The 16,067-nt window shown below is 33.7% G+C and overlaps 1 protein-coding gene across 2 annotated transcripts in view; it reads right to left on the bottom strand.

Annotated features, from left to right (window-relative positions):
* HEATR5B (HEAT repeat containing 5B) overlaps window positions 1–16,067 on the bottom strand; it is a 135,947-nt gene that overhangs the window by 14,368 nt on the left and 105,512 nt on the right. For both annotated transcript variants that reach the window (XM_069072208.1, XM_069072209.1), the window contains 3 exons: window positions 14,059–14,203; window positions 13,060–13,326; window positions 1,714–1,938 (listed from right to left, as the gene is read on the bottom strand). In XM_069072208.1, the coding sequence (XP_068928309.1) occupies window positions 1,714–1,938; window positions 13,060–13,326; window positions 14,059–14,203 (637 nt within the window). The remainder of the gene's footprint in view (window positions 1–1,713; window positions 1,939–13,059; window positions 13,327–14,058; window positions 14,204–16,067) is intronic.

Here is a 16,067-nt window from a genome sequence, read left to right on the forward strand (position 1 = left end):
ATTAGTTAAATAAACAAACCATTATAAAGGGAAAAGCAAAAAACGTATTGTCCCAAACTATTTGCTGATTATAGAAAGAGACTGTAAGTCCAATTAATGGGAAATATACATAAAAGGTAACTCAATAATGAAAAATTTGGTGAATCTGATAAATTTTAAAGGGACTGAGATGGTATATAATAGGAACAATATGGCAAATTTAAACTGATCATATTATTATAAATCTAAATACTAATTTTAATTATCTTTAGTATTTTGTTTGTAACTTACTTGAATATATTACTGTTGATGAGTTTATAATTTTAAGAATTTTGTTTTAGTCATCTGTAAATTTACTAGAATAATGTTAAAAATTATGAAAGTATTTTATTCATAATTCAGATCATTTAAAATACTTTAACAGCTAAATGTCCCAAAGTTATTCATTTTCTTATTAATCAAGTAACTATCTTTTTCCCCCTAGAAATAGTCTAACTTCAATTGACAAGAACAAAAAAAAGCAAAAAAACAAACAAAAAATGCCTCAATGTTCATATGTGTAAATGTAAATTTCTCTTTTTTGTTCAGACTGTTAAATAACATTGTATTCTTAGGAGGGATTTTTATTACATCTGAGGATTGCCTTCCCCTCTACCCTCAGTTTAACATTTCTTCAATTAGTGGAAAAATAGAACTTTCATAATGGACTGTCACATATCCTAAAAATCAATGATTACCTGAATACATAGCAGTGGACCTTCTTCCTTTTTGAAAATCTGAATGTATCTACTGGGAAGCTTCTAATGGAGATCAGTGTTTTAAAAGAGTCTTCTAGAGAAGAAATGTCAAACAAGCAGCCTGCAACACTACTGAATGTAGTCTGAACTAAATTAAAATGTAACTGGGAACTGAATGACATTAAAATGTAATTGGGAAATATTTAACAAAATAAGTAAAATCTAATCAGATAAAGATAAATTACATTTTAAAACTAAGTCAAAATGTGGCCCACAGTAATGTTTATGTAGTTTAGTGGGCACTCTTTCTATTTGAATTTGATACTACTATTTTTAGAGTATCACACAGTTAACTTCATAAGAAATTTGTTTTATCAAAGGTGTAGGGTCTTCTTAGTAATGAAGTCTAAAAGAATTTATAATTATTAACACTCCTCTACCACAGATATTAGAAAATGATATTTATATTATTTATGCAGTATTGCTGAACCATGTTCCTAAGTCAAAGAAGACAATCATTTCCTCTTTTCTGATAATTAGCTATTGAATAATGTATTTGTTTAAAAATCAACATTCTGAACAAAGGACATCAAATATGAATGGAATCTATAATATAAACTATTCTTTTATCTCAACTATGTTCAGCAACATAAATAAAAATGATTTAATTTTTTGAGCTACCAAGTAAATTCAGTTTTGGTCTTTCAAAACTAAGGACTTTTAAAAGTAAAAATTATGACACTGTTTAGGACTTTTAAAAACATCTATTCTCAACCTGATATATAGTAGAAATAAAACCTGTACTTGAGGGAAGGACAGGTACATGAGAATTAAAAACTTTTCTTCTATTTTGCTTCATTGTAAACAATTAAAATCTGTAACTTAGAAAGAGAATGGCACAAAAATAACTCAAAAACCTCAAACACAGTCATTCACATGAATGAATTAATAAATTTATGGACCTGACAGACATATAATACAATTCTGATTAGTTTACCTGGTTGAGAATATTCCAGGATACATGCAAGAGTGCTACGAATTAAATCAGTCCACTGCTTTTGAGTTTCATCAGTCTTGGCCATTGAAAGAGTTACAATGTTTTTAATTCCTTGTAGAGCTGCACTGACTGGGAGGGGTACTTGATTATCCCCAGACTTTATTGCTGTGTCTTTCAATATTCTTGCAATCAGAAAAAGAATTGTGGGTAATATTGTCATACATCCTGAAACAGAAATGAAGGATGACCTGAGGACTACTTCCTTGCAATTTATCTTTTCAATAGATCAATCACTTAACAAGCATTTATTATACTATATGCTAGGTATTTTTTGAAATGATTTCTTTTACTCAGTTCTCATTAAAAATTTACTACATTATTATTGTATAACCTTGAGTGTTATAAAGTGTTAGTTAACAAAGCAACACTATAGCAAAGAAAGAAGCAGGATCAGTATTTGTTCTTCTACATCCTGTTCCACAGTTTTTATTACTTCCATTATTTTTCCTGCTTAATACTCTTTGATCTCTGGCTCCTAATTGCATCTGACTTTTCACATCACAAAAATGATGAAATAAAATAAAAAACAGGGAAACCAAGGCAACTATGTACTTTGAAACACTCCTTAATGATAAAACAACTATGTGAATTATTTTGTGTCCTAATGTCAACTTATCAGAGCTCAGAGAGGTCAGAAAAGTAAAGAGTTACAGAAAACAATAATAATACAATTTTCAGATTGAAGGAACATTAAATAACATCTAGCCCAACATGCAAACAAGAGAGGAAACCTTCCTATGATACCTCTTACATAAGGTTACCAAGCTTCTACTTAACACTTTTAGAGAAAGGAAATTATTTTGTGAAATGGTTCATTTGGATATGTTAAAAGTTCTTCCTTATATTAAGTCAAAGTTTTCATAAAGCTAACTTCTTAGATTGGCTCTCTGGAATGGCAAATATGTCCACTCCTATGTAATAGTCCTTCAAATACTTGAAACTAGCTATCATGCTCCCCACTAAAGTCTTCATTCATCCAAGCAAAACAGAATGGTATAATTGTATAGTTAGATGGGACCCTGAGGATCATCTAGTCTAGTATAATTCCAGCATCTAAAGAGGAATCTTCTCTAAAACATCCTCTATTAGTGATAATGCAGTGTCTAATTTTTTCAATTATTTCTTATATTACATAATTTCCAGACCCCCATTTCATATTCATCTAGGGGTTCTAAATTTCATTAGTATACTGAAAAGGTTTTACTCTAGATGTGGTCTACCAGGCCAAAATCACAACAGGACAAATTATATTTCTAGATATGGCACAGAGTAATAGAATCACACAATTTCTGAGTTTGAAGGACAGCCAGAGGCTGTTTCATCAACAATGCTTCTATTCATGCATTATTTTTTTTTTTAAAGCAACTTACTACCAACGAACTTCAGATATTCTCCAAAGCTCTATTCTGGGGCCTCTTCTTATGGCTTCCTATAATATCTTACTTGGTGATCTCCTCAGTTCCTATGAGTTCAATTATCATCTAAATGCAAATGATTCCTAAATCTATATATACAACCCTAGTCTCTTTTAACTTTCAGTTCTGCACTGGGATATGCTGAAGCCAGGTCATACCAACTTATGAGAACTGATTTAAAATTTCAGTGTGAGCATTTACGTCTGAGAAATCAGCAAATGGTAAAAATAGGGGCTTGATTTATTGATTTGTTTATTGTCTAGATGTAAGAAACTGAGATGCTGTCTCAACATAAAAGTGTATCATAAGTACTTTTTTCTTTTCTTGGAGAGTTAGTTGTTTCACAACATCACTTGTCCTACCTCACCATTCTCCCTTCAGGTATCTTGATGCATGTCTCTAAATATCTTAAACATAAAATATATTACTGCTGAGGGACACAATAATCTTCCCAGTCATCCAGACTCACAATCTTTATATAATCTTTGTATAATCCTTGACTCCCTTCCAAACCATTGTCAAACTGTCGTTTGAAACATCTCTCATATATGTGCCCTTCTCTCCACTCACATAGCTGACCCCTTAGTTTAGGCCTTTACCACTTCTTGTCTGGATTATTGAAATAGCTTTCTAATTGTTCTCTCTGACTTAATCCTCTCCCTACTCCAATTTATCTTCCATAAACCATAGGTCTATGTCATCTCCTTACTCAATAAACTCTAGTGGATCCCTATTACTCAATGAGTTAACATACTTAGAGTGTTTTGCAAACCTTAAAGAATTACATAAATTCTACTATTATTATCTTCAGGATCATATATATGATCTTCTTTGACATTTAAAGCTCTTCACATCCTGGCTCCTTTCTAGCTCCCTACACTTTATTCCACAAACTCTTGTGATTCAGTGATATTCACCAATTGCTGCTGTCACACATATACCTTTGCATTGGTTGTTCCTCATGTCTGGAATACTATCTCTCCTCATTCCCACTTCTTAGCTTCCCTAGCTTCCTTCAACACTCAGTTAAATTCTACCTTCTGCAGGAGGTCTTTCTTGGGCCCCTAGCTACTAGTACTTTCTCTTCTAAGATTATCTTCCATCTACTCTGGATGTATAGTCTAGGTGCTTAGTTATTTAGATGTTGCTTTCCCTATGACAATGTGAGTACTTGGAGGTCAAAGACTGTTTTTGCCTTTCTCTCTTTTTTTTTGCTTTTTGGAGGGGGGAGCTCAGGGAAATCGCAGTGAAATGACTTGCCCAAGGTTACATGACTGGTAAGTGTTAAGTGTCTTAATTCATATTTGAACTCAGGTCCTCCTGACTCCAGGGCCAGTGCTCTATTCACTGCACCACCTAGACGCCCCCGTTGACTTTCTTTGTATCTCCTAAACAGTGTCTGGTACATAGCAAATGCTTATTGACTGATGAACTTCATACTAATTTTATGACCAACTAAAACCCCACATAATATTTCTCCCTTTTCAGTTCTTAAGTAACTGAGTTTTAAAAATTAAATGTAGGATTTTTAGTTCTATTCTTTTGGCAAGAGAGAACATTGTAGCTTCTCAGGATAATAATGAATCTTGATTCCATTCAACTATCCATCCCTCCTAGCTTTGTTTAATCTAAAAATTAAATAATCAGGACCTCATCTAAGTTTTTAATAAGAACTTTGTGACACACTACATATGGTATGGCATACCATTTCTCTTAGGTTTATATTAGTTCATAAAACAACACTCTCTAGGCATAGTGCTTCACAAATATGTCTAACTGTACTTTACCTAACTCAAGCTTTTATAGCCTGCCCACGAGACACCATGAGAAACTTTATCAAATACTCTGAAGAAATCCAAATACATGATGTCTATGTCATTGCCCTACTCTATTAATCTATAGTAGTAAGTCTATTTTTTAAACTGAGGCTAATTTGACTTATATCATGATGGTTAAGAGATTTCCTTTCTTTACTAAGTGCTAACAAACCTTCAACTTAAAAATCTGTTCTAGAATTATGAAGCAAATGAAGGGGAGGTGGGTGTAGAGAGAAGTATTTAAATAGTACTTACTATATTCCAGGCTTGTGCTAAGCATTTAAAAAATATTATCTCTACTGATTCTCACAACACTCCTGAGAGGTAGGTGCTATTATTTTCCCCCATTTTACAGTTGAGGAAACTGAGGCAAAGAGAGGTTAAGTTACTTGCCCACAATAACAAGGCTGGTATATATATGAGTCCATATCTGAACTCAGGCCTTCCTGACTCCAGGTCCAGTGGTCTATCCAGCGTGGCACCTTACTGCCTCTAAATAGATACAAACCTTACTATTTATAATAGTTTCCAGAATATATCTTTTAATCCCACTTTTTTCTTTTTTTTGGAGGGGCAATTGGGATTAAGTGACTTGCCCAAGGTCACAAGACTAATAAGTGTTAAGTGTCTGAGGCTGAATTTGAACTCAGGTCCTCCTGACTCCAGGGCCGGTGCTCTATTCACTGCGCCACCTACCACCCCTTTTTAACCCCACTTTTGAAATTCGTGGCATTTGTCTATCTTTGGGCTTCTAACTACTCCTCTATTCTCCATTTCTCAAAGATTACTGAACCCTGGTTTTATAATCACAATTATAAGCACCTTCAGTACCCTAACCCTTAATTCTTCTGAGCTTGGGGATTTAAACTAATTAAAAAGAGGAAGATATTCTTAATTTCCTGATCTTGGCTTTCAGTTCCTTCTTCATGTTGTTTGGTATACCCTTTCTAGTTTAGAATCACTCTCTGATATAGGATTTGAGTTTAGGAAATATAAAATTTGAACTGCTAATTTTAAATTATCCTTCTTAAACGACAAACATATTCCTTCCTCATTCTTATTCTGATCATGGTTCTTTTTTTAAATCATGTTTTGCTGCATAAAAATTTTTTTCTGTAAGCTTCAACTCATTCTGGGTTTTAGCTAATAATAATAATAATAATAATGGCTAGCATTTATATAGTGTGTGCTACACATCAAGTACCATGCTAAGAGCTTTACAAACATTAATTCAATTTAACTTCATAACAACTCTGGGAGGTGGATGCTATTAATATTCTCATTTTACAGTTGAGGAGACTGTAAGAAGGTTACATAATTTGTCCAAGGTCACACAGATAGTAAGTGTCAAGTTGGATTTGAACTTGGGTCTTCCTGACTCCAAGCCCAGCTTTCTATAAACTATGCCACCTAGGTGCCTCTGAGTATACTGGTGGGTATGAAGACCAAGACTACAGTCTAAAGCTATGAATTTTACAAAAAAGGGCAAATGACAAATGCTGGAAGGTGTGTGGGAAAACCAGTATTTTAATGTTCCATGAACTGGTCTAACCATTCTGGAAAACAATTTGGAACTATGCCTAAAGAGGGTTTATGCATACCCTTTGACCCAGCATTACTACTACTAATGTCTATAACTCAAAAGAGAAAAAAAAAAAAGATATACAACAATATTTATAGTAACTCTTTTTTGTGGTGGTAAAGAATTGGAAACTGAGGGGAATGGAGGCTAAATGAGTTAAGGTATTAAAGTGATAGAAAGCTATCATGCTGTAAGAAATGATGAAGGGGTCAGTTTCAGAAAAAATCCAAAAAGACATACATGAACTGATTCAAAGTAAAGAGAGCAGAACAATGAGAACAATTTATACAATAATAACAATATTGTAAAGATAATCAATTTTGAAAGACTTAGAAAATCTGATCAACACAAAGGATTCAAGAAGAAACAAACTCTCCACTTCTAGATAGAGAGCTAATGGACTCAGGCTGCAGACAGAAGCATATTTTCTTTTATTTCTTTGTTCAAAAAAACCCATTTTGTACAAGGATAATGTGAGAATTTTTTGTGTGTGATTGAACATATTTGTAATAGGTTTTGTTTTTCTTGCCCTCTCTATGGGTGGAGGAAGAGAAGGAGAAAAAGGGAGAATTCAGAATTGAAAATAAAACCAAACTTTAAAAATAAAATAAAATCTATGAACTCTAAGGTTACTGTTCTATCAAATGGCTTAAAATTCTTTTTGACTATTGATACTTTTTAGTGTCTTTTTTGTAACACATTAAAAGTTGAATGCTGGGGTGGCTAGGTGGCACAGTGAATAGAGCACTGGCCCTGCAGTCAGGAGGACCCAAGTTCAAATCTGACTTCAGACACAACACAAAACTAGCCATGTGACCTTGGGCAAGTCACTTAACCCCAGTTGCCCTACCTTTCCCCCTCCAAAAAGCAAAAACAAAAACAAAAGTTGAATGTTTTATCAAATAAACTTATTAAAGTTTATAAATGTTATTAAATAAATTTGAATTAAAGTTTATAAAAGTTTTATTAAATAAGTTTTTATTACCTAAAAGTTATTTAAAACTTTTACTTGAAAATAGAATGTACCAATATTCTATTTAATAGTATGTCATTAGTATAACAAAAACATTTTTCTGAAAGATCAGAAATATACTAGCTTTTTCTCTCTGTGTTTTATTATGTGGTCTTTGCCACTTAGTCTCTTTTCTTTAATGTACAATTTTAATCTCTGCTATTACTTAAGCTAGCATGGTACAAGTTTCATTTAAGGGATATTTTCAGTTTGGAGCTATATCTCAACAATTTATACCACAGAAAAACCACCAACAGATTTCAATCATCCTCATTTTAGGTCCTTTGTTTCCTGTATACTTTCAATCTCACAAGTTCTCTTTATAGATGTATTGTTAACATATTTAGTTTCAAATAGTTGGTACTAACTGTGAGTAATATATTGGTATTGAGCAAACTTCAGTTACTTATTCACAAGTTCTTGTATTAACACTTTACCAGGAACAATAGGATCTAATATCAGTTCCCAAATCAGAAAGAAATAATTATTGGGGCAGCTAGGTGGCACAGTGAATAGAGCACTGACTCTAGAGTCAGGAGGACCTGAGTTCAAATTCAACCTCAGACACTTGGCACACTTACTAGCTGTGCAACCTTTGGTAATTCATTTAACCCCAATTGCCTTGCCTTCCCCTCTCCGAAAAAAAAAAGAAATAATTATCTTTAACTATTATAACTATATAATAATATTATATAATATTATTATATCAATATAGTTTTGTAAATTCTCAAAGGAAAAAACAGATTGTGACATGATGCTTAAATTTGAAATTGACATTTCAACTGCATTTTGGTTACCCATTGTCAAAAATAAACTACATTTTATAAAGGGAAAGAAGTAAAAAATAAATCTGTACAAATGTTCTGTACTTTTCCTAGAGAAAAAAAAACAAATATTGTAACAATGTAATTTATTTATATTTCAACAGATCCTGAGGTCTTTGTTTATTCACTTGATAACTTTGAATTTCATTGACAGAGAGATGTGTTGGCTTTGCCACTAACTAGCTATATGATTTTGAGCAAGTAATTTCTTTTAACCTCACTTTCACCATCTGTAAAATGACAGTCTGACTAAATGATCTGAGGTCTTTTCTAACTCTAAAATCTGAAGATACTAGTTTCATAGGATAGTGACATTTTGCATTCTTTGTTACTTATTTGTCCATCTTTCCATCTTTTGTGTGTTTCTTTTAAAAATCTAATCAACTTAGCTCATAATGTTAAGATTTTTTTCTTAGTCATCAAGACTGTTTCCAATTTTGTATTCAGAAGTGCATTTTTTTGACTCCCTCTTGAGCTGAATTCCACTTTATGGGATCATACCAGTATTTTCTCTTAATTTTTTTTGAAATCTGCTTTCCTAAAATCTATACTACTTATTCAACTAAGAAACCACAACATTTTCACTAGGGAGGTACTCTCTTTACCACCACCCCTTCCCCAAGCTTGAAAGAAAAGAACACAGGTCAAAATTCAGATGCAATTTCTGACACAAGACCTGTTTCCCACAATATTTCTGTGGTTTTTCTCTTGTGCTAAGTCTCTCCTTATTCAATAAACTCCAGTGAATCCCTATTACTCAATGAGTTAACACATGAAAAGTGTTTTGCAAACCTTAAAGCAGGAGCTACCAGGGACCGGCTCTGGTTTTAGCTAGGAAAAAAGAAAATCTCTAATCATGTTCTCTCTACCGCCTTATTCCCATGTTCATGTTACTATGTATTCTATTATAATTATAACTTCTTCTTGTACATTTCAACTTTGGGGTGGGGGTCCTGTCTTGACCTAAAAATCAAAATGTTCGCAAGCAAATTTGTCTTCTAAATTAGCTCCTCCTTCTAAATTCCCCATTTTTGTTGATGACAGTACTATCCTCCCCATCACTTAAGGTTTAAATACTGCAGCTTCCTCTTCACTAACTCTCCCCATCCCATAAGTTTTCTATCCCTCTCAACCACTCAACTTATTGCTACGTTTGTTTTTTTTTCTTTTTTCTCCTTGGCATTCATCCTCTTATTTTCGTTTCCAACTATTATTGTAGTTGTCCAGGACCTTATTTCCTCTATCATGGACTACTGTAAAAAGCTCTTAACCAATCTCTATTCTCTATCTCTCCAATCTATTCTTTATGTGGCTGCTAAAATAATTTTCCTATTTCACAGTTCTGATCACTTTAACCCTCTATCCAAAACCTGTTAGTAGCTTCCTAGTACTTAATATTATAATAAATCTGGCACTCAAGGGACTCTATAATTTGGTTCCAGTTTACCTTTCTACCTTTATTTCACACTTCTTTATGTATAAACTCTGTATTCCAATCAAAATGAACTACTAACTGTTCCCTAATCACATTCTGTCTTCTTTTAAAAGCCTCAGTTATATGCTCTTCATGGCTGGAATGAACAATCCCTCCATCTTGCTCTACCAACATCCTTCCTTCTTTTGTTTCAAAATCCTATATTTAGTGCAACCTCTTCTATGAAGCCTTCCCTATTTCCTCTCACCTAAAATTGAGGGGGGGAGGTAGCTAGGTGGTACAGTGGATAGTGCACTGTGCTTGGAGTCAGGAAGAACTGAGTTCAAATATGGATTCATACACTTACAAGCTGTGTGACCCTCAGCAAGTCCCTTAATCCTGTTTGCCTCAATTTTCTCATCTGCAAAACAAGCTGGAGAAGGAAATGGCAAACTACTCTAATATCTTTGCCAAGAAAACCCCAAATGGGGGTGTTGGACATGACTGAAATAACACAACAAACAAAACTGAGGGTCTCCTAAAACCTCTAATGATACTCTGACCACTCCAACATACAATTTTAACTTTTATGATTACTAAATATGTAGAAAGATAGATAGATAGATAGATAGATAGATAGATAGATAGATACACAGTATCCCAAAAGGCTTAGTGCAGTTTTTTAAGCTATTAAAAATTAAATACAGCTTAAAACTACACTAAGACTTTTGGGATACCCTAGATATATAACATTTTTAAAAAATTCTCTCGAGTTCTCATTCTGCATCTTCAATTATCTACTGTGTAGGTTCACTTGGATGTGCCATTTGCATCTCAAACTGAACATGACTAAAATGAATTTATTATATTCACGCCCTAAATCTGTTACTCCTCCAAACCTTCCAATTTCTGTTGAAAATAGTATTGGTATTGAAAATGCTCTCTTTCAAGCCACCCAGCTTCAAATCTTTGAGTTACTCTCAACTCATCCTTATTTGTAATATTTGATTAGTTTCCAAATCTTGTTAATCCTACCTCCACAATTTCTCCTTCATTTGTCCTCTTCTCTCCACTCATACAACCAATACCCTAATTCAGATCTACATCACTTCTCAGCTGGACTATTGAAAAAGTCTCCTAATTTAACTTTCTGCTTTCAGTGCCTCCTTTCTCGAATCCATTTTTCACCTACTTATAAAAATAAACTTTCTAAAGCAGAGGTCTAACAAATAACTTCTTTGCTCAAGAATTTTCAGTGTCTCTAAGATAAAATGAAAACTCTATCTCCAAATTAAAAAAAAAAAAACCACCACACCTCAAAACTCCTCAGCTTGTAAAGCCCTTCACACTCTGACTCAAGCTTTATGTTTCTAGACTTCCTTCATATTACTCTCACTGATGCCCTCTGGCCTATTTGCTTATCCATAAATTTGGTATGCCATATCTCCATGCCTCCTTGCTCTGGAATGTACTTCTTTATCTCCATTGATTAGAATGGTGACTTTCCTTCAAGTCTGAATTCAGGTGTCACCTTCTACATGAAGTTTTTCCTAATTTATCCTAATTGTTGGTGCTTTCTTCTTTGTCAAATTATATTGTAGGCATTACTTTATTTAAATGATGTTCCCCTTTGGCAGAATCTAAGACCTATGAGGACAGAGAATATTTTTCATTTTGCCTTACCATCCCCAGTACCTTGCCCAGGGCCTTGCACAAACATAAAAGGCACACAAAAATGCTTGTTGCTTTGAATTGAGTTGTTTCCTTCTCTAGAAGTCCTTTGTAGCTCCAGTTAGTTGGACAACAAAACACTGAGATGGCTACAAATCTTGGAACTTCTCTGGTATTTATTTGCTATTCACTACAAGAAGGAATAAGCCCCTATGTCTACATAATGATAAATATATAGAGATAAAAATAACCAATTCAGTCACTCAACTGTTCCCAAATGTCCATACATTTGACATCATTGTATAAAATATCTAGGTGATTAAATTAAGTTTTTACATCCTGCTGTACAGATGAAAAGCATTGAGATGTGTATAATGCATTCACAGAATGATATATACCATCAAAAATCTGATAGAAAAGGCAGGAATTATTTTTAATCAAAAGTAACTTGAAGACTTCCTCTAATTTTGCATTGCTCAAAAATACTTGACATGTTAGTGAGTATGGGAAATTGTTACCAAATTATTCATCAAGTATAAGTTAAATAAGATTGAGGGAGGAAAATACCTACAATAATAGTATTGGTAGCAATTGAACTATAAAAAATCTTAACTGATAATAGTAACAAACAGTAATCTTGATGGATTTGCTCAGAAAATTACTTCTAAAACTCAAAGAAAACATTACTAAAATATGTGTATTGGTGTTAAAATTTATTTTCTACCTTATATATTTGTTTATAACTAAATACAGTATAAACTATACCATATATCATTATAGAATTAGAAATTAGAAATCACTCTTGGTAGCAGCTGATAGTGATTAAATGATACAAAATAGAATCCACAAACTTTTAATAGCCTGCTAATCTTTAATGATACTTCATGCCTATTTATTTATGGTTAATTTTTCCTTTACATACTACAAATTCAGCATACAGTTTAAACCTTAAGTTTCTAAAATTAATTTTAAAACATAAGAACTTTTTGTAAGTATCAAAAGCATATCTGTAATATTGAGAAATGGAAGATACTGTTGCTGCTAATAAGTTGCTACTGTTTAAGTCCCTGGGCTATCTCCTCTGGGGCAACTTCCTCCCAAATCCCCAAATATGACCGTTTCACTTTTCAGACAAAACACAAAAATGTGTCAGATTTTAGGAAGCAAATGTTAAAGTTGTGTTTTTTTAACCTGTTTCCTACCATGTTGCTTTTTTTTTTTTGGAGGGCAAACTTGCCCAAGGTTACGTGGCTAGTTATTTTGTGTGGGTGTTAAGTGTCTGAAGCTGGAACCGAACTCGGATCCTCCTGACTCCGGGGCCGGCGCTTTACTCACTGCACCACCTAGCCGCACCAACCTGTTACTATCTTAATAGCTAATTTTACTATAGTCATATGGGAATTTCAGTCTTCTGACATGTTATGGACCTTTTAAATTATTTTAAAAAGAATAATTATATTCATCATTAGTCAGTGCTTGAATTTTGTAAAGGAAAGCAAATTAAAATAGATTAAAAAGATACAGAAGTAATCTTAATCAAATGTATTATACCAGCAGGAGAGCAAAGAGATGGGAGATCTGAGAGGATGGTAACTGCAGCTGCCACTAAACGAGCACTTTCTTCCGATAATCGAATTTTGGTGGACACATGACTTGGTGAATCCGACATCTTGGTACTGAGATGTGGCATATGTCGTACTAAGATGAACATCAAGAGTTCCATGGTTGCAAAGACAAGAGATTTTCCAGGAACAAGACCACCACTGTCTCCACCTTCTCCTAACACGGGGCAAGTCTCTTTTTCCATATCATCTTCATCTTAGATAAAAGAAAATGTGGTGAAACTTCCAACATAAAAGGCAACATATACCAGCAGATAAAACACAATATGATAAGAAGGCCTAAGAAAAGCATTCCAAAATCCAGCTGATGCTAAAGGACAAGCCTCATCTCAGTGGGCTCAATTATACGTCTGTTATAGAATTTCATTATACTCAAAACTTTTTTTTTAAGGGCCCCTGACTGGGCTTTAAAATGTCTTGGTTGTGTAGAGATTTTTATTATAACAAATTTATTACAGTTTGTTAGTTATATGGATCTTAGATAAAAATAAGACTACTTTAAAATTTTTATGTTTAAAACCGAGATTAAAATTGTCAGCAAGTTCTATGATATCAAGTATCAAACTGTTTCTGAATTTATCAACAGAAGAAATAATAAGAGGAGAAATAAGAAGCTTTCATTTATCTGGTGCTTTAAGGTTTATTAAACTTTTTACATTCTCATTTGTTTCTCACAACAACCCTTTGAGGTAAGTTCTATTATTATCCCCATTTTACAGATAAAGAACTGAGACTCAGAGAAGTTAGATGATTTGACCAGGCTTACAAAACCCACATCTGAGGTTAGTTTTGAAATCACGTTTTCCTGATTCCAAATCTAGCACTCTGTTCCCTATATAGCACTGCTCACTTACAAAGGAAAAATTCTACTCATTTTCCTTGGAAAAATGATCCTTTTAAAAAGGCAAGGTGACCATTAGTGCCTTACTTAGAGTGTTTCTTTTTTCTTGCAAATAATCTTGAGCTGCTCTAACTATTTGCTGTACCACTCCAGTAACCAACAGCTGAACTGAGGGTGGATTCCAAGTCAAAAGGAGTCGATGCAGCACATTCAGCAACTCAACACCAATGAGCTATGATAAATGAGAAGAGAGAAATTCAATTCATTCTCAATTTCCAAACAATTTACTTGAATAAAAATCTAATAAATTGACTGCAAAGAACAAGAAATTTAGAGATTAAGGTGGTAACTGCATAACACAAAAAAATAAGAATTAACAACAGAAGTAATCAAAGAATAGTGACATTTTATTTGAAAGAATTTTCAGGCAAAAATCAGATTGTTACTAGTATTTAGACACTCAAATAGAATGTAGAAGATGGGTTAATCTTATGAGGCTAATAGCATTAGGATCTTTAAGTCACTCAAGAATATTATCCACCCCACAATAAGGATGCCTGAGCAACAGAATGTTTCTTAATCTGAAAAAAAAGTTCATATAAAAAAGAAGACAATCACATATTAAGTAATTTTCACTTACACAATCTAATGAGTAGTGACTACAAATAAAAAAATACAGATGTCAGAAGCTTGTAGAAATCCAATTTTGTTTTGTTTTGTCTCCACATTACTGCATCCTCCTTACTACCCAGAAGTAGTACTACCCTAACTATTTCAGAAGATAATTACTTTACTACTTCCAGAAGATATTTTCCCCCAGAATTTATTTTTAGTTTTCAACATTCATTTACACAAGATTTTGACTTACAAAATTTCTCCCCATCTCTACCCTACCCCCCACCCCAAAATGGCAAATATACTGACTACCTCTTCCCCCAGTCTCTGCCTTCTCTTATATCCCCGCCCCCCTTACTCCTTATTTTCTTGTAGGGTAAGATGGATTTCTATACCCCATTGCCTGTATATCTTATTTCCCAGTTGCATGTAAAAACAATTTTTTAACATTTGTTTTTAAAACTTTGAGTTCCAGATTCTCTCCCTTCTTCCCTCCTCAATCACCCCCAGTGAGAAGACAGGCAATTCAATTTAGGTTACACATGTGTAGTTATGAAAAACATTTCCATAGTAGTCATATTGTGAAAGACTATCTTTCCCTCCATCCTATCCCACCCTCATTTATTCTATTTTCTCCTTTGACCTTGTCCCTTTTCAAAAGTGTTTGCTTCTGACTAGCCCCTCTCCCAATCTGCCCTCCCTTTAATCTGCACCCCCTTTTCCCCTTCCTCCCTGCTTTCCTGTAGGGCAAGATACCCAATTGAGTGTGTATGTTATTCCCTCCTTAAGTTAAGTACAATGAGAGTAAGATTTACTCATTCCCTTTCACCTCCCTGCTCTTCCCCTCCATTGTAACAGCATTCCCTTGCCTCTTTTAAGTGAGGTAATTTACCCTATTCTATCTCTCCCTTTCTCCTTCTCCCAATATATTCCTCCCTCACCTCTTAATTTTATTTTTTAGATATAATCCCTTCATATTGAGTTCACCCTGGGCCCCCTATGCATAGATATATAGACATATACCCACCTGTATATAATATATTCCCTTCAACTATCCTAATACTGAGAAAAGTCTCATGAGTTACAAATATCATCTTTTCATGTACAAATATAAACAGTTCAACTTTAATAAGTTCCTTATGTTTTCTCTTTCCTGTTTACCTTTTCATGCTTGTAATGGCAAGCAAAGAAGTACTTAGCACCTTGTTTCAACTATTTAATTATTTAGCACCTTGTTTCAGTTCAAGTTTCTTTTGAGCCTTGTCCATGATTTTATTGTCTTTGTTAAGAAACATAACTTGTGAAACCCACAGTGGGACTTGTCAAAGACAGGAAAAGGAAGGATGTAAGAGGTGGGTGGAACCCAGAGGAGCTGACCATACATAGTGAGAAGTCCAAGCTGGGAAAGAGCAGAATTGAGAAGGGAACACTTGTTGTGATGGCACTCTATTTGTCTCTTCTGTCTGTGTTGATTTTTGTTT

Source organism: Petaurus breviceps, unplaced genomic scaffold (genome assembly GCF_028583685.1).
Source record: "Petaurus breviceps papuanus isolate PSGF00001 unplaced genomic scaffold, PetGlider_PUasm1.0 90845, whole genome shotgun sequence".
Classification (NCBI taxonomy): Eukaryota; Metazoa; Chordata; class Mammalia; order Diprotodontia; family Petauridae; genus Petaurus; species Petaurus breviceps.